The sequence below is a fragment of the Silurus aristotelis genome, assembly GCF_946808225.1.
Source record: "Silurus aristotelis genome assembly, chromosome: 14".
Lineage (NCBI taxonomy): Eukaryota > Metazoa > Chordata > Actinopteri > Siluriformes > Siluridae > Silurus > Silurus aristotelis.
The window spans coordinates 864,751-883,825 of NC_139587.1; the positions used below are offsets into that span (position 1 = coordinate 864,751).

General features: G+C 37.4%; 1 protein-coding gene across 4 annotated transcripts; it reads left to right on the top strand.

Annotated features, from left to right (window-relative positions):
• The first annotated feature begins 1,347 nt into the window (after window positions 1-1,347).
• Window positions 1,348-14,178, top strand: pitx2 (paired-like homeodomain 2). Of its 4 annotated transcripts, none has more exons than XM_083559849.1 (4): window positions 1,348-1,871; window positions 4,021-4,086; window positions 10,106-10,305; window positions 12,304-14,178. In XM_083559849.1, exons 2-4 carry the CDS (start codon window positions 4,041-4,043, stop codon window positions 12,898-12,900), a joined length of 843 nt encoding a protein of 280 aa, XP_083415975.1. In that variant the 5' UTR covers window positions 1,348-1,871; window positions 4,021-4,040; the 3' UTR covers window positions 12,901-14,178. The 4 variants fall into 4 exon arrangements, with proteins under 4 accessions (XP_083415975.1, XP_083415973.1, XP_083415974.1 ...); XM_083559847.1 differs by having other exon boundaries at window positions 1,364-1,896; XM_083559848.1 differs by having other exon boundaries at window positions 1,470-1,908.
• The last annotated feature ends 4,897 nt before the right edge of the window (window positions 14,179-19,075 follow it).

Genomic DNA, 19,075 nt, shown 5'->3' on the forward strand with positions numbered 1-19,075 from the left:
TTTAATAAAGCATTTTGTGACCGGCGCTGTAACTGTTCATAAATACTCAGGAATGATTGTTAGTACTGTGGTGTTCTGTATATTCAGCTCTTATGCACATCGCTTGATAAATCGTGTCGTGTTGTGGGTATTGATTTTAGTGCGCTGTTCTGTTAATAATATACTTTATAATAATCTGCGCGTGTTTTATGACACTGTCGTAAAAAAAAAAAAAAAAAAGTAAAATAAACGCGTTGGAGGAAAAAAATCAGAAAATGCGAATCTTCACTCGGGCTGATTTGGGGGTAAAACCCGAGCAATGCGCGCTGCTTTTCAGCTCCAGTAATCAGGCGCTTGTGGGAACTCCCTCATTAATTACCGCTTTAATGGATGTATGACCAAAAATGTTAAAAAAGGATTAAGGCTTTGCTTCAGATGAAAATGAGCCTCCGGATCTTTACAGAGCGTGTTACATCCCAGCCAGCTGTTCACTTCACTTCACTTCATCTGCGTGGGCCTTAAACACACACACACAGACACACACACACACACACACACACACACACACACACACACACACACACACACACACACACACGCACACACTACTTATCAAATTAAATTCTACTCACATTTATAAAGGACTCGTTAAATTCCACTTTACATGTGTTTGTAATTAAGAAGCGACACCGGAGCGTCACTTCGCTTTAATGTTCTGAATTAAACATCACCATCGGTTCACACAGTTCTGCAAATATGATCCGTTTAAATCTGCTTTCGATAATTGTATCGAATTTCGGTCTGTTTTACAAATAAATTGTTCAAATATCCCGCGGGAATTAGGATCGATTTATTTTTATTTTTTTTACACAATCACGGTGCACGTGGTGTGCGTAATTTGTGTGTGTGTGTGTGTGTGTGTGTGTGTGTGTGTGTGTGTGTGTGTGTGTGTGTATATATATATATAGTATGATTAAAATAGTACCTAATTATACAAAGGCATCAGTTTCCTGTCGGATTGCAGAATAATTAGATTTTTTTCTTTATTATAAAAACATTTACTAAATATTATCGTTAAATCGTAGACTCAAAACACATTTTTAAAGCAAAGGCGACTCTAAAATGAAATAATTATTTATAATAAATCAGTTGTTCGTCACTAAATAAAAATAAATAAAAAGGAAAAATTTCCCAAAACGAAATTTTGAAATTATTTCAATTTTCGGTTTTAAAAACATAAAAAAGGATGTAATTGACATGTTTTTAATTATTGTTTACATTATTAAATTCAACCTAATTATAGAGACAACGCGCTACACACACAAACACGCACACACGCACGCGCAAGCGCTCACGCCCACTGGTTGTGAGTCAGAGCTCTCGCAAGGGAGGAACGTGCAGCGTTCGTCTGTTCTCTTACTGTGTGTGTGTGTGTGTGTGTGTGTGTGTGTGTGTGTGTGTGTGTGTGTGTGTGTGTGGTGTGTGTGTAGGAAAATAAAAGTTGCTGCCGCAGTCCCACGCACTCCAGAGAGAGAGAGAGAGAGAGAGAGAGAGAGAGAGAGAGAGAGAGAGAGAGAGACCTGCTAAAAGTCTCGCGCCGTGTTTTCATCCCGCAGCGAAACTCATGCGCTTGTGGACAGAAACACACTCGCACACACACCGAGTGACACGCCACGACACGCCACGACACGCCACGAGACGCAGCCAGAGCGCGCAGCACCGTGGACAGGAGGAGTGGAGCGGAACTGGAGCTGCAGGAGAACGTTTATGTCGCAAATGTGGAATTATTCTCTCTGAAGAAAAGAAACTGACCCGAGTAAACACGCACACGTACACGCGCACACGTGCGCGCCCGCGAGAAAGAGAGACGGAGTGTGAAAGAGAGACGGAGTGTGAAAGAGAGACGGTTCAGTGCGGGTGAGTGCAAAGGTCCGGGATGGGATGTGTTTCTTTTTCTTTTTTTGTTTGTTTGTTTGTTTGTTTATTTGTTTGTATGTTTGTTTATTTGTATGAATGTTAATGAGGATTCAGAACAATCCACATCCATCATCTACTACACATTATAATATTCTCTCATTCATGCATTTAATACAGCGGTGCATTTAGTGCTAAATTAGCAGTTAGGAAGCTGATTAACTTTTACACACACACACACACACACACACACACACACACACACACACACACACACACACACACACACACACAGACAGCATAACTACACACAAACTATAGACACAAGTTTAGTTAAGTCTGGAAAAAACACTACTAAAAACGTATATGTTTTAATTGTAATAAATCTCAGTATGATTTAAAGTAAACTGCGGCACGTGCAACATAAACAATCACAATTTTTTAATAAATTTTTTTTATATTTTGCATTAATGAACGTCACAGTTGTGGAAGATGAAGTGGGTTATGAAATGATTTTGCTGGCAGAAATTAAACTCCCATTTATGATCACTTTAATACATATAACACACACACACACACACACACACACACACACACACACACACACACACACACACACACACACACTTAAGTGTAACCTGGTGTAAAGAAAAATACGCTGAGGTACAATTTTTGTTTGCTTTGCGTAAAAAAAATTTATTAGGAATTTTTTTTTTACAAAGAAAACGTGAATGTTGATTATGTAAAGCAAATAAAAGAAAAACGTCGTTTTCGATTTGTTTATTGTTAATTATATATATACAATTATAAATTAACAGTTTATAAACTATTTTTTTATTATTTAATTTTCCACTATCCGTTTCTATTTGGGCAAAATGCACAAACTTTCCGTTTTATTTCATCTTTGTTAGTTAATGTATTTATTTGTTTGCTTGTTTGTTATAAGTAGAATAGTATAAATAGATAGACATGACAGAGCGCTACATTAGATTCTATAAATAAAATACACTTATAAATGAATCACGTGGTAAAAACACTGCTGAAGTTTATATGAATCAACAGGCGACCTGTAAAAGTTAAATAAAAAAATATATACATTTTCATTCATAATATTATTATATAGAATAGAAGGTAAATTTGAATAAGTACAGAGTTAATATAATTATAATATAATATAATTGCTGGCACATCAGTAGCAGATAAAATATTTATTTACAATTTAATTGCAAGCGATTATTTTAATTGTGTTTAATAATAAGGAAAATGAAAACACTCAAATATGCATTTTATTTATTGTTCAGTGATTATTCATTTCGTCACTGATTCCCAAAACCGCGCTACTGTTTTAACTGATCGAATGACCTCATATATTTTACTTATTATTATTATTATTATTATTATTATTATTATTATTATTATTATTATTATTATTATTATTATATGACTTATCCTACTTTAGGTATTATTGATCAGTAATCTTTACTCATAGACACAAACGTGTGTGTGTGTGTGTGTGTGTGTGTGTGTGTGTGTGTGTGTGTGTGTGTGTGTGTGTGTGTGTGTGTGTGTGTGTGTGTTAATAGCGGGCAGACTTCTTGCTGTCGATTATCATAATCAAACAGAGCAGCGCCGCACTAATAAAGGCCATCTGTGTGTTATTCAACACACACACACACACACACACACACACACACACACACACACACACACACGCGCGCGCACAGACATAATGAATTTAGTAATATCAGTCCGACAGACATCTCAATCACACACTAATCCCGCTGTTTTTTTCACTCCAACGACTTCTTGTACCCTGACACACACACACACACACACACACACACACACACACACACACACACACACACACACACACACACACCACAGGTATTCATGCATGCATGCACATGTGCACAGATCACGGCGCGCACACACTCCACCTTAATTAGCGCGGTCTCGCAGGGGTTTCAAAACAAATGAAAAAAAAAAAACGTGACGCATTTCCGGTTTAAACTTCACTCAAACCGCGTATTATTTATTTATGTATTTATTTATTTATTTATTTATTTATTTATTTATTTATGTCCTAATAAATGTCTGCATGTTTTTTTTTTTATTTCTTTGCAGATTTGTGAACAATAAACTAAATGGATTCTCACTGCAGAAAACTTGTGTCAACGTGTGTGCAGCTGGGTGAGTACCACAACTGCTTTCTTTCTTTCTTTCTTTCTTTCTTTCTTTCTTTCTTTCTTTCTTTCTTTCTTTCTTTCTTTCTTTCTTTCTTTCTTTCTTTCTTTCTTTCTTTCTTTTTTTATTTATTTATTTATTTACATATTTATGGGCGGTTGCTGACACTCACTCATTCTGAGCCTAAAGCTCCCGAACTGAGATTTCCGTCCACATCACCTCTCCATCTGATCACACAGAGTTCATTCATTCATTTATTCATTTATTCATTTATTCATTCATTCATTCATTTATTCATTCATTCATTTATTCATTGCAGTATTTTATTGACTAAAGTGTATTTGTATCTCAGACCTTTTACTTTATTTCGTTCAGAAAATCATAAAATGTTTTGACTTTTAGTTTAATATCAGTGTCTTTCTTGTGTGTGTGTGTGTGTGTGTGTGTGTGTGTGTGTGTGTGTGTGTGTGTGTGTGTGTGTGTGTGTGTGTGTGTGTGTGTGTGTGTGTGTGACAAATGATTTATTAATTATTTTGTTTTATTATTATTTTTTATTTTGTTGTTTTGTCTGAGTAAACGCATCGGCAGTTTATTATTATATTTATTTATATTCGTTTTGCTTTTCTTTGTTTTTTATTCAGTAAATTATTTATTTTCATTTCATCAGTGATGAAGTACAATTTGAGTTGAATTGAGCCGTCTGTGTGTGTGTGTGTGTGTGTGTGTGTGTGTGTGTGTGTGTGTGTGTGTGTGTGTGTGTGTGTGTGGGTTTATAGTGACAGATGGCCCCCTGGTGGTCAGTAAGAGAGAAACGGAATAAGACGCGCGCGTGAATTTCTTTCTTTCTTTCTTTCTTTCTTTCTTTCTTTCTTTCTTTCTTTCTTTCTTTCTTTCTTTCTTTCTTTCTTTCTTTCTTTCTTTCTTTCTTTCTTTCGTGTGTGTGTGTGTGTGTGTGTGTGTGTGTGTGTGTGTGTTTTGTTTGTTTTTTAGACAATACTTTTGTGTGTATGTTTTGTATATGATTGAAGATGAACACCGCATCCCAGAATGGAGGGACAGAATAAATACTAAAAAATCGCAAATTTTATTTATTCCACATTTTTGTTTCTTGCGTAAAATTGATTTCTTTGTTCCTCGAAAGCGTTGTGTTTCTTGACATGTATAAAAAGTGGTTTATTTGAGGTCTGTAGAGACGAAGAGCGGAAATAGACGAAAAAATGAACAAACAACTAATAGAATTTTTTATTTCTAATGAACACACTCGCTCTGATTATAATTATGAGTTCCAGTCCTTTATTATACAGACTAATTTTTATAAACTATACAAGTAAAAATAAAATTCGCAGAAAATGAGTCAGTGTGTAAAAGAGACAGACTAAAAAAACGATCAAATCAAAAGATGAAAATCACGTGGTGATGGAGACGTGATTACTTTCTCTGAGTAATAAATGCGACCCCACAGGGGGGAGAAACTAAATGTGTACTGAAATCCTGCATGCTGAAGGGGAATAGAGTAATGGCGGAATGTGCTGTGCTCAGTAATCCTGCGGAAAAGCCTCTGTCCTCGCGCTCAATATTGACTGAATCGGTAATTAGCGCGCGTGTAAATCCACAGCATCCTCAAATCCTGAATACGGAGCAATAATCCACCACCGAGCCGACAAAAAAAATAAACCCAAAAATACACAGTTCTGTCCGGGTATTTTTGTCGGATCGGTTCCGAACTATGACGCGGTAAACACTTAAGAGCCTTATTATTATTATTATTATTATTATTATTATTATTATTATTATTATTATTAATATTATTATTAATATTAATATTAATATTAATATTAATATTAATATTAATATTAATATTTGTAGTAGTAGAAGACCATTACTGTCTGTCTTATAATAATTATTATTGTTATTAATTACGCTTTAAATTGATCATCCAGAATCTTTTTCTGTTGGTTTTGGATGAATATCTTTACACCAGGAGAAGAATAAAATATTTGATTGTTTTATTCGATTTGATGGCGAAAAGTAACTAAACAATTTCGTTTTTTAGTTCCGTTTCAGCGTTTCAGCTTTAAATAGAAATACAAAATTAAGAGTGTGAATGTAAAACAGAGCGATTCAGATTCAGATTCAGATTCAGGTGAGTTTTGTATTTACAGATTTTCAGATTGATTAAGTCTCTTCTGAAACATCGCCTTTTCTGGATTCTTTTTTTTCTGTCGGAAGGCAAATAAAGGGCACGGAAAAGACTTTTTGGAACAGACCAGGGGGATCTCTCAGTCCTGGATGCAGAAATAAAAAAAAAAAGAAAGAAAAAGAAAGAAAGAAATGCATTATGAATTAAAAGAATTAAAATGTATTAAGATGTAAAAAGAAATGACGTGGTTCTTCTTCTTCTTTATTCCCTTTAATCACATTAATGTACAGTTCTGATCCGATTCGATTTGAGGAACTTCAGTTAATCCACAGCTCATTCATTAACATAAATTACTCCAGCAAACAATATAAGACTGCTTGTTATGAAAGTAGGAGGAAGTCACTCTAGCTCACATGTGGTTCTCAAAATCTCCTCAGAGTAAATTCGAGAAGGAGCAGAACTTCAGGAGTCTGTTTATAGTTTCAATTGAGATGTTTAGCAAATTGTTTGGAAGACAAAAATATGCTCTCTAGATTGAAAGGCAATGTAGATCCCATCATCATCACCACCACCACCACCATCATCATCATCATCATCATCATCATCAATCGCACCATTTCAGAGCAAATTAAACTTTAATGTCTCAAATCTTAAATCAGATCTTTTCCTAGAAGAGCACCGAGACTCAGTCCAATGACTAATCGTCTAATAATGGCATTTTTTTTTAAGCTTGACAGCGTAAGGTGTGTGTGTGTGTGTGTGTGTGTGTGTGTGTGTGTGTGTGTGTGTGTGTGTGTGTGTGTGTGTGTGTGTGTGTGTGTGTGTGCGCACAAACATGATAGACCAGTCTTGATAGAGTAATAATGTACAGATAATAATATTGTTATAATGTGTTATTAAACTGTAATAATGAAGGAGAAGAGATTTGAGAATCGAGACTCAGGATCATGAATATGTTTCAATTCAATGCAGGGAATTTTGTGAATTTGGCTCCATGGCTTCCAAACATGGAGCACAGAAAGCCAGACAGCCCCGAGGCCACGGGATCTAGACAAAACTCCACACGTAGAGTGAGGAATGAACACCTAGAGCACTGAAGTGTCTCCTCACTGTCAATGTGTCTCTTAAACACGTCTGGCTGAAGCTGTGTGTTGTGGAGGACACAGTGATGGTGTGTTAGAAGAGATAAGGTTCAGTAATAACTCAGTAATAACTCACATCGAGACAGTTCCACTTTCACGGATGCTCAGGAATTCACTGAGACCCTACAAATGATGTTCTGCCTGATTTCTGGAGAGTTTTTAATTCCACATCGAAAAGAAGAAAGTAAAATCAATAAAATTATACTCCCCAAAATCTGCAAAATACCCATAATGCACCAGTATTTCTCAAGAACAGGAAGTGAGACACAATTTTAGGCAACATTTGTGAGCTTCTTCCTCCTCTTCATCATCCTCCTTCTTGTTGTTCTTCTTCTTCATATACGTCTTACATCATCAGACTCTTATGAGCTCGTGAAGTAATATGTGGCAAATAAAAACACGTGACTAATCACCTGATGCAATCACACGTAGAGAAAAGTGAATAGTGTAAAAAAGAAAAAAATGGAAAAATCACGGTGTCTAAAAATCGCGTGGCTGCACATTTCACGTGACATTTATGACGCGACTTTCTTGATTGATTCTTTTTTTTTCTTCCTTTTTTCTAAGTTGGTTGCTTTAAAGTGGCTTCCTGTGTTTTGTGGGAACATCAGTGTGGCCTCTAAAATCTTCATATAAACACGCACACACACACACACACACACACACACACACACACACACACACACACACACACACACACACACACACACACACACACACACACACACACACACACACACACACACCGCATACACACAAAGACACAAACTCCTCTTATTGGCCGCTGAAGCCATCATGTGGACTTTAATGACCTGTCAAAAACGATAGGAGGAGCTTATGTGACGTCAGAGAGAGAGAGAGAGAGAGAGAGAGAGAGAGAGAGAGAGAGAGAGAGAGAGAGTTGGACAGCAAAAGCAGAAGAACAGCTGAAAGAGAGGAGAGAGAGGGAGAGATGGCAGAGTGAGAAATGTATGTGAGAGAGAGTGTGTGTGGATATAATATCTCCTACCTGTCTCTGTCAGTCTGCGCTCAGTTACTGCGGCACACACACACACACACACACACACACACACACACACACACACACACGCACACACCCACTGTTCAGGGTTCATCTGCGGGCTGAGCTGGAAAAGATTACTTTTTTCTGTTTTTTTGTGAAGAAGGAGATCTGATCTGAGTGAAGAAGGATCTGCTAAGCGGACGAACACACACACACACACACACACACACACACACACACACACACACGGTCGCCGTGTGTCTCTCCATCTTCTTCCCATTCCGGAGTTTTTTCCTTCAGTCCTTTTAGCCGAAATCGCGACTTACATTTTTAACGCTCGATGAACTCGATGAAGGATCCGCTGAGTTTAGAACATCATCACCACCACCATCACCACCACCACCATCCCATCTCAGGAGGTTCCAAACTGATCTCGGCCTTCCACATGGCCACCAAACACGGAGTGGAGGGGAACACGGACACACACAGTCCCGAAGCCGCAGGTACGAGCAGGAACCATGAGAGAAACCGGAGAGAGAGAGAGAGAGAGAGAGAGAGAGAGAGAGAGAGAGAGAGAGAGAGAGAGAGAGAGAGAGAGAGAGAGAGAGAGAGATCTCACCACCTACACGGATGGAATTAACACCTAAAGTGTTGAATTTTGCTCTGAAAGTGTTAAAGACGGAACATTTCCACTGTTTGTTTAACATTTAGTTAATTGTCGGTCACGCGCATGCGCTCTTTTAACCGACTAAATGATAATAATGATCAAATATAATAGTTATAATAATTGTAATAATGATGACTCTGGGGATGGAGTGGAGGTGTACACGGAACTCTGCTTTTTCTCTTTTTAATTCACATGAGGAAACTTGGTGTCATGACCCGCGTCCGATATTTAATCTACCACACATTTTATTGTTCTAGAAAGATAAATAGTTTTTAACAAAAAAGTGCAGATCACTGCAAAGTCCAATAGAAATGATCTTCAAAAGTTTATTTAGACAAATACAAACTTTTGTAAATAAACTTTTGAAGATAATTTCTATTGGACTTTGCAGTGATCTGTCTGAAATGTGTGTGTGTGTGTGTGTGTGTGTGTGTGTGTGTGTGTGTGTGTGTGTGTGTGTGTGTGTGTGTGTGTGTGTGTTTAAGTGTAAAAAAAATATTGTTTTATTTTTTTAATTCATAATAAAGACTTAAAAACCTTCACGCCGACTTTTATCTGTAAACACAGTTTTTTAATGTATTTAATTCTTGGTAAATAATTGGTTATAAATCTGATCTCCGATCGAATCCGGGTTTGGAAACCTTTGGGTTCTTTATTTATTGAAGGATGTTTTTGCGTGAAGGTCTCTGGAGGTTCTTTGAGGAACTCGGCCTCTTGAGACAATCCGAATGGAGAAGATCTGGTTTGCGGTGCTGCAGTAATGGTGTATTTATTGTGTAAATTGGATCGCACCGTGTGCGTGTGTGTGTGTGTGTGTGTGTGTGTGTGTGCGTGCGTGTGTGTGTGTGTGGAGTGTAAATAAAGAGCATTGTGAATTGGAAAGCAATTTATTTATTTATTTGAAACCGAAGCTTTTACACGCTTGATGTGGCGCGTAATTGAGCGCGTGTTCGCTTCTGAGCCTCAGCTCGCTAATAAAGGGCCTCTTTATCTGGGGGAGGGGGTGGGGGGGATTCTTTTTGGGTTTTTTATATATATTTATATATATTTTTTATTTTTTTTTGCTTCTGTAGAAAAAGAAAAAGTCCAAAGTAAAAACGAAGATTCCTCCGATGACCCGTCGAAGAAGAAGCGCCAGCGGCGGCAGAGGACGCACTTCACCAGCCAGCAGCTGCAGGAGCTCGAGGCCACATTCCAGCGGAACCGTTACCCGGACATGAGCACGCGCGAGGAGATCGCCGTCTGGACCAACCTCACGGAGGCTCGAGTCCGGGTAAAGCCATCATTTACTAAACACATGCATTCAATTATTAGAAAATTAAAATTAAAACGCAAATGCGCGTGAACTGTAACATTATCGTCACTTTTTTAATTTATACGATGCAATATATTTATATTTATATTTATATTTATGTTTATATTTATATTTATATTTATATTTATGTTTATATTTATATTTATATTTATATTTATATTTATATTTATATTTATGTTTATATTTATATTTATATTTACCAGCTCAACCCCAAAACAGATTTATTCAATAAATAAATATTTTAAAATAAACATATCTTATAGCTATAGTTATCGCTACTGTAGCGCTTTTCTTCTGCCAGATCAAGTCTACTTCTACAGCTGAGTGTTTTCACTTCTTTTCTTAATTCATGGATTTTCTTTTTCCATCCATAGAGAATAATGTAAATATATATATATAGAGAGAGAGATTGAATCTTGGAGAAAAGCCGCTAAATGAGAACATTTTAGTTTAGAAATAAGTTGAACATCAACATGTCTGGTTTTAAACCAAAATAAAAAATAGAAAACAGAAGCAAAATAAACAGGATAGACAGATGGGTTACTTTTTTAATCCCAAATGTAAATTATAATGAACAAAAACAAAAACAAAGCAATAATCATGTTACATTCGCGTGAAGACTCGAATTATCTACAGGCTTTAAAATAACACTAATATATCAGTAAATTCAGTTTCAACACCTCTGCTATGTGAATATTGAATTATAAATCTTAAAAATGTATATCATGTAATGCATATGGAATTAATAATAATCTTTATTATGATTAGTCAGATCTTCCTGGTTATTATTTTATTATCAGAGGAAATTTCTTTGGTGAAATCGGATTTTTTTTTCAGTCCCACTTGAAATTACAGGTCAAAAGAAATCTATTAAAACCTAATTAAGGTCAATGAGTCTAAATTTGTTTGGTGTTGGGCTTATTAAGGGCGGGAAAAGCTTTACAGTCAACACACATATACACACACACACACACACACACACACACACACACACACACACACACACACACACACCACACACACACACCATCAGCGGCTCTAATGGAGTAACACACACCCGGTGTGAAAGAGGTGTAAAGCTTTGTGTTTTTTTGTGATTGCCGTTCCCATGTTGTGTGCTTAAGGTCAGAGTGTGTATGAAGGCAACACACACACACACACACACACACACACACACACACACACACAACACAGACAGGGGTTTTGGAGGTGGAATACACATTGGGCGTTAGGGAGGAGGAGGAATACACACACTGACAGCTGAAGCTGGACGTGTATTGGGATTTGGGTGAAATGAGACACTGATAAAGAGCAGCTCGGTTATTGAGCAGAAGGAGAAATGAGTGAGTCTATAAATCTCACACCAACAATTCATCTATTTGAGATCTGAACTTTAAAAAGACCAGTGTGGAGTTTTTTTTTCTTTCATGGGCACGCGATCATCTGAACATCAGTCCAAATTCACCAAACTTTTATAGAATTCTTATTTTTTACAGTGTGTAATTACAGCTAATAAAAAACCTGTGAAATGTCCTCCTGCATACTTATATATAAAAATATATATTATATATAAATATATAAACAAATAACCTGATCATTTAAATACAATTCTGAACCTGATTTAGCGAAACATCAGCGCACATCTGCATTATGACTGGCATTTTAATGCAAAGTGTTTATTAAATTAAAGGTGTTGAGGAAAGTAAACACTCAGAAATAAACACTATATTTTATATTATATAATAATTATATGACAGTATATTTTAAACTATAAATATATGTTAAATAATTATTTTAATTAGATTTATGTACACATGTATATGCGCATAATTATGGACACAAAACGGGTTTTTGTTGTTAAATGCGCAGTGATTCTGTAAATTATGCTATTTAAATAGATTTCATTTGTTTGTTTGTTTGTTTAATTATATATTTTTTTGGTTGGTTTGTTTCCAGGTTTGGTTTAAGAACCGTCGCGCTAAATGGCGGAAACGCGAGCGGAACCAGCAGGCCGAACTCTGTAAGAACGGCTTCGGCGCGCAGTTTAACGGCTTGGTGCAGCCCTACGACGACGTGTACCCGAGCTACACGTACAACAACTGGGCTGCGGCGGCTAAAGGGCTCGGTCCGGCCTCGCTCTCGGCCAAGAGCTTCCCGTTCTTCAACTCCATGAACTCCATCAGCCCGCTGTCCTCGCAGGCGATGTTCTCCGCCGCGCCGCCGCCGCCTCCACCGCCTCCCCCTGCGCCGAGCTCCATCTCCTCCATGAGCATGAGCATGAGCTCCGGCATGGCCGTGCCCGCGTCTGGTCTCAACGGCCTCAACGGCCTCAACAACCTCAACAACCTCGGCAACGCGTCTCTCAACTCCCCCGCCACTGCGTGTCCGTACGCCCCGCCGACCCCGCCCTACGTCTACCGGGACACGTGTAACTCCAGCCTGGCGAGTCTGAGACTCAAAGCTAAGCAGCACTCGAGCTTCGGCTACGCGGGAGTCCAGAACGCAGCCACGAACCTCAGCGCGTGTCAGTACGCCGTGGACAGACCCGTCTAGACGCGCAGGATGACGGGAGGGAACAAAACGCGCAATTTACAAATTCTAACAATATTATAATGATAATAATTAAGAACTAAGAACAAATTTCCAGAAACAGACATGTTTTTGATTTTATTTTCCAGTCACAGATAAATAAATAAATAATAAAATAAAATAAATAAAAGCGCACGGAGAAATTAATGACTGGATATCTCGGGAATCCCTGGACTACATCTTTTTTTTTTATTAGTAGTAAAATTATTTTTATTTTCTTCCAAATGAAACCTGGCGCTATACAGGCGAAAGATTTAAAGCACCACTGAGGCTCATCATCATCATCATCATCATCATCTTCGTCCTCCTCTTGCTCCTCCTAATCGCCGTCCAGATGGAGTTTGTTTTCAACAAGAAGAAGATGGACTTTACACAGAAAAGTGTTGCGCGGCGGCTTGGCTGGAACTCAGACCAAGAAAACAACAACAACATACAAACAACAAACACATCATCATTAAGCTCGATTTTTTTTCACCTTCTAGACTTTCAGTGACTGGACTTCCGGTGTAAATATGTGTCTGAATCCTGAATCTCATCTCCAGGTTTGTAGAGGCTTCCAGGCCTTTGGTTTCAAAAAGAAAAAGTAAAAAAAGATCACTTTAACAGCGCATGTGATGAAAATGTCTTGCTTGTAGCTGCAGTTGGAGGGAAAATGTACATAAACTGAGCAGCTGCAGTTCTACTGCTTATACATTTATTATTAAATGTCTGTTGTGAATATAGATTTAGAATAGAAAACAAAAACCCAAAAAATGTTGCTGCGGGGATAAAAATGAATGAATTTGGTTTCTGCTCTGTGTACAGTACTACTATTTGGTACAGATTCTTCCTTTTTTTTTTTTTTTTTTTTTTTTTTGCAACAGCCAAAAATAATAAACTATTGTGTTTTATTTAATGGAAGTAAACGCGCTGTTTGGTCAGGATTTTGTGTACAGGGCGATGTGTCTGTGTGTGTGTTTGAATACACACCTTATTACCAAATACACAACATGAAGCGTGTCAGACGTCCAGACCTGATTAGACCTGATTAGACCTGATTAGTGTCCCGGTTCAATATACATGTTGGAGCAGAAGAACTGATCAGTCAGGCGAGAAACAACAAGAACACAAAGCAATTAAAGTCTTAAAGTAGAAGGTATTTGATTCATTGTGGGCCCCTGGCACTGCCTAAAGTCTGCTGTTTTACACCATTAAATCGTCTGCAGTTCTTTAATTAAAAGAGAAAAAAACTAATTCTAAAAAGCAGAACATCGCGTTTTTATTGTTTGCCAAATCGCGTCGCCTGCAAATTGTGTTTATTTCTATTATCGGGAAAATAACAAGAACTAAAAGTATTTCAAATCCAAACTCTCATCTGCATGCAGGTCGAGCAAAAGAAAAAAACCGTATAAAATATATGTTATTTGTTTCTTTTTAAAGGGGAATCGATATAAAGGAAATGCGCAAACACACAATTTCTCCTAAACGCTGTGCAAACGAGCCGCGGCGCGTGCGCGCGCATAAACTCAGCAGATTAGCGGGTTAGCATTTAGTTAAAAAAAATGAAAGAAGAAGAAGAAGAAGAAGAAGAAGAAGGAGGAGGATTAAAGTATTCAGCATGGTCCACATTTTCTCACGTAAGTAACAAGTTTTGTTAAAGAATTTACAAATTTGGAATGAAGTCGCAAGAAAAAGAAAAAAAAAAAAACAACGCGACGAAACTCCTTTAACCCGAGTTTTCACAGTGGAGCTGTTTGGAGCTGTTTGGAGCTGTTTGGAGATCAAACTGAGTATTTTACATACTAATAAAACCAATTTGGGCAAGTGTTAATATCATGTGTAATAAAGTGAATTAGCTGTGATCAGGTTCATGTCCTGTTTCACATCTTTACATTTATGGAATACCAATAACACACACACACACACACACACACACACACACACACACACACACACACACACACACACACACACACAGAAGGTGAACAAGTTATTATTCAGGGTGATGTGTAACCTTTATGGTCTATTATTGTTATTATATTATTATTATTTAAAGACCAGTTTTCCTCGTTTGTTTGTTTCGTCCCCACTTTAACCCCCCAAGTCATTTCTCTATTGTTGCTTTAGTCTAGACAGTGTGTGTGTTTGTGTTTGTGAACTTCTCCAACCCGTCATTACTCTCAGCGTGATGAATACACCTTCATACCTCACTGAAAATATAATTATCTCAAGACTGGGCAGCCACAAAACACACACAGACTCACACAGACCTCCTAGGGCAATAAGACTCTGTGTGTGTGTGTGTGTGTGTGTGTGTGTGTGTGTGTGTGTGTGTGTGTGTGTGTGTGTGTGTGTGTGTGTTAAATTCACGGCAAAAGACACAAACAGATCAAAAAATATAAAATGTTATTTCCCATGGAAATAGAAGAGCAGCACAAACACAACTTCGCCAGTTGAAACTGTAGACGCATCTGATGTTAACATTTATAACGTCAACAAAAGAGACGCAGGAAAAGTCCTAAAGTGGAGTCCTCGGTCCACACTGTGCCATGGGACTCGCTGTAAATCACGTGTAATTGCCAATTCATCAGGGTGAAACATGTTTCCTCGGTAATGTGCTCGGTAAAGACAGATCTGACCCGATACACTGAAGCGACCCACATGCCGTCTGGAGATCAATAAACGTCTCAATAAACAGCCAGACATCAAGCAGCTCTAAAAACAATCTGAGAGCAGAGCAGAGTGAGAAGCTTTCAGTTCTGTCCTGCTGAACTCCAACACCACAGCAGGGTAAAGGCTTTACAGATATAATGATGGAGACGGTTGGAATCATTTTGCATGTCAGGTTCTCACTGGAACACATCCTGCTCATGTTCTGATATTAATTTAATCCTGTAACCTTTTAACCCGGCATATGATATTTTTACAATATTAAACAAAAAAAATGTCCAGTGAACAGAATTCAAGAGATCATGTATAATATTTAATAAATCTTCAATTTCATATGATCAGACGCAACGTTTGTCTTCATGCAGGCCTGAAGATCTGACTTTTAATCCATTTTCTTCTGAGAAACAACCAAACCAAAGGGATATTTAGTGCTTGAAGAGATCAGGGTTTTTGAATAATCACTTACTCATCATAATAATCACAGTGATATATATAATTATTGGTATTTCTGGTGTTTTGGAATAAAAGCACAGAAGTTTCCTACACAGGCACCGTTTTGCTCTTACGCTTTTTATGATGTTGGAATATTTTGGACAATCCTTTTTCAGCAGATTTCTAATTATAATTCTTTAATCACATAATTTACTGTGAGAAAATAAATGTACTTTGCTTTCAGTGATTTAATATTCTACTGCAGCACAAACGAAGATCAAAATAAGATTTAATTCCCCAAAATGTTTTCTATACAGATTTATTTGCAAAAAAAAAAAAAAATGTATAAAATAAAATAGAGTTTGAGTATCAGATGGAAATCGGATTAACATTACAACTCAAGCTCGTGTTAGTGTTTGGAACTGTGAGGGACATTTTGTATATAATGTAATAAACCCAGTAGTATAAAAATAAACATTGTGGGACTTTAAAAAGGTGCTGATGGAATAAAGATCAATATTTCTTGCAGCAAAACAGATATAAACATGCATCATTATAAATTATAATATAATTATGAAGGAAGATTCAACTGAAGTCTGCTGTTCCAGTTCCTGTTAAAGTGAATGGTGTTTGTTGGTGTATGTAAGGATTCGTCACACACTTTTTTGTCTTCAGTTTACTACAGTTTAACGATGAGGTCGAAGGGGTCACATGACCTCCTGCATTCTCAGGGTGAGAGTCACCACCTGATGTGAATCCAACGCTACTCCCTCACTCCAATCACAAAACACTCAGAGAGAATTTATTCTTTTTAAAAATAAAAGTATTAACACGCCATTGTCAGAGTCACAGGTTGTGTTTGCTTGTGAGTGGTGTGTGTTAGCGTGTCGACACCTGCAACTATAATTAGCGCTGGGTGAAAAAAAAACATTTCATAACATATACTGAGATTAATATATATATAATATTTAATATTACATTCAGTGCAAAATTTAAACCTAGCCTCCAATCGTGTGTGTGTGTGTGTGTGTGTGTGTGTGTGTGTGTGTGTGTCTAGACTCTGTATCTACCTGTGCACATCTCTGTGCTAAAATGCCCCACTGTGTGTGTGTGTGTGTGTGTGTGTGTGTGTGTGTGTGTGTGTGTGTGTGTGTTTAAATATCACCTTAATTACACAAGTTGCAGCATGGAGTGTGTATTTGTAAACCCTTAACCTTTTCAAGCCTGTCATTACTGTATGTCAGTGTGTGTATCTCTGCACTATAGGTGCACGTACATACTTGCTTGTGTGTATAATTGTGTGTGTGTGTGTGTGTGTGTGTGTGTGTGTGTGTGTGTGCCAGTAAAGGAAAGATGGAGAAATAAAGAGAGCGGTGGCTTTGATGGGCTGAGTGTGAGGTCAGTGGATGTTGAAGCTCTGGGCGTTGTGTGTGTGAAGTCGGAGAGTGTGTGAATGAGTCAAGCTTGCGTGACTCGTACACTTCCTGCCGTCTCGACTTATATTAAAAAGAAACATCTTGGATGTTTTTGCTCCAAAATGTATTAGGAGTTTTCACGCAGCCTGTGCATTATCAGCCATGTGAGATCAGGAGTGTGTGTGTGTGTGTGTGTGTGTGTGTGTGTGTGTGTGTGTGTGTGTGTGTGTGTGTGTGTGTGTGTGTGAGAGATAGCATCAATAAGTAGAACGACCCAACGTTGCTGAGAGTGTTGTCCCATGAGCCCGACTGACTTTCTACAAATTCTTCACAATTCCATTTTTTATAAACCCACAGCCAGTGTTCAGGAACCAGCGCTCCGGTTCTCAAGGGTTCTCCTGATGTCTCAGTTCACCCCAGTAACAGGAAATAAAAGCTCTCCTACACACTTCTGTTGTTCTGGAGTCAGACTGAGCCACACTTCACACCTTGTTTGCATAGCTGGAACTGTCTCACACTTCTGCTCGCACCGAACACCAGGCAAACGCTGTGGAGAGTAAAGAAAAACTGGGAATGTTCCATCTCTATCAAGCATCATGTCTATCTGCTACACACTCCAGGCCATGTGGGTGATTAGTACAGACCACGGCTTTGACACGTTTCCCTGCACTGAGGGAAAAAATCAGCAAAACATGTTTACTTGATTTTACTGGAAGTGTAGGGGCATGTGTTAAATTAATTTCCCTAAAGTAAATCTGTAGAATTTATTTATTTTATTGTATTTATAGCTATAATTTTTTTATTGTGGTTGCTATGTTTCCCTGATGGTCTATCAGTAATATTCAGGTGAAGGTGTCAGATGTTGCAGGATGTCTAGGTGAAGAACTTCTCCAGTTCACCTTGTGCCTCAAGCTGTTTATGAAATTTACCGTATTCAACATAGAAGTTCCACCACACACAAAACTGCTCATTGAGATCATTAGGAAATGTGTACAGTCGCAGTCTCACTCGGGATGGAACTGGAATTGGATGTTACTATGGTTACTGGTGTTTATAAGCAGCACATTCACTTAGAACATTAATTCAGCTGACAAACACAAACTACTTTTATAAATACGGACAATATAAGATGTGTAATTTTAGATTTAAAATTGAGAAGAAAATTAAATCCTTGATGGAGTATATATATTTATATACAATTGTATTTTATTTATATATATATATATATATATTTTTTTTTTTTTTGTTTTGTTTTTTTTTGTTTTTTTTTCACTGATGCGAAGAGACTCAATTCAGCACCAAAAGTCACCATGATGCCAACATCCGGCAATTAAAACCGTCCGTGTAGAAACATAGCAAAAGTTCAGTTTGGAGTCCTGATTACTTCTGTTATTAAAAAAAAAAAACATCATTACTTTAAAACATTTACAAGAATATTTTGTCTTTATGCAACATCCATATTTGTCCATGCACATGTCGATTAGAATATTAAATACTTGAAAAGTAGTAATTTAATGTACATTTAGAACAGATACAAATTAAGTTGTGATTAATCACATTAAAATATTAACATTGATTAACAGCCCAAACATGTATTTACTGTATATATATATATATAAATATGTTATATAGAGACATGGCCT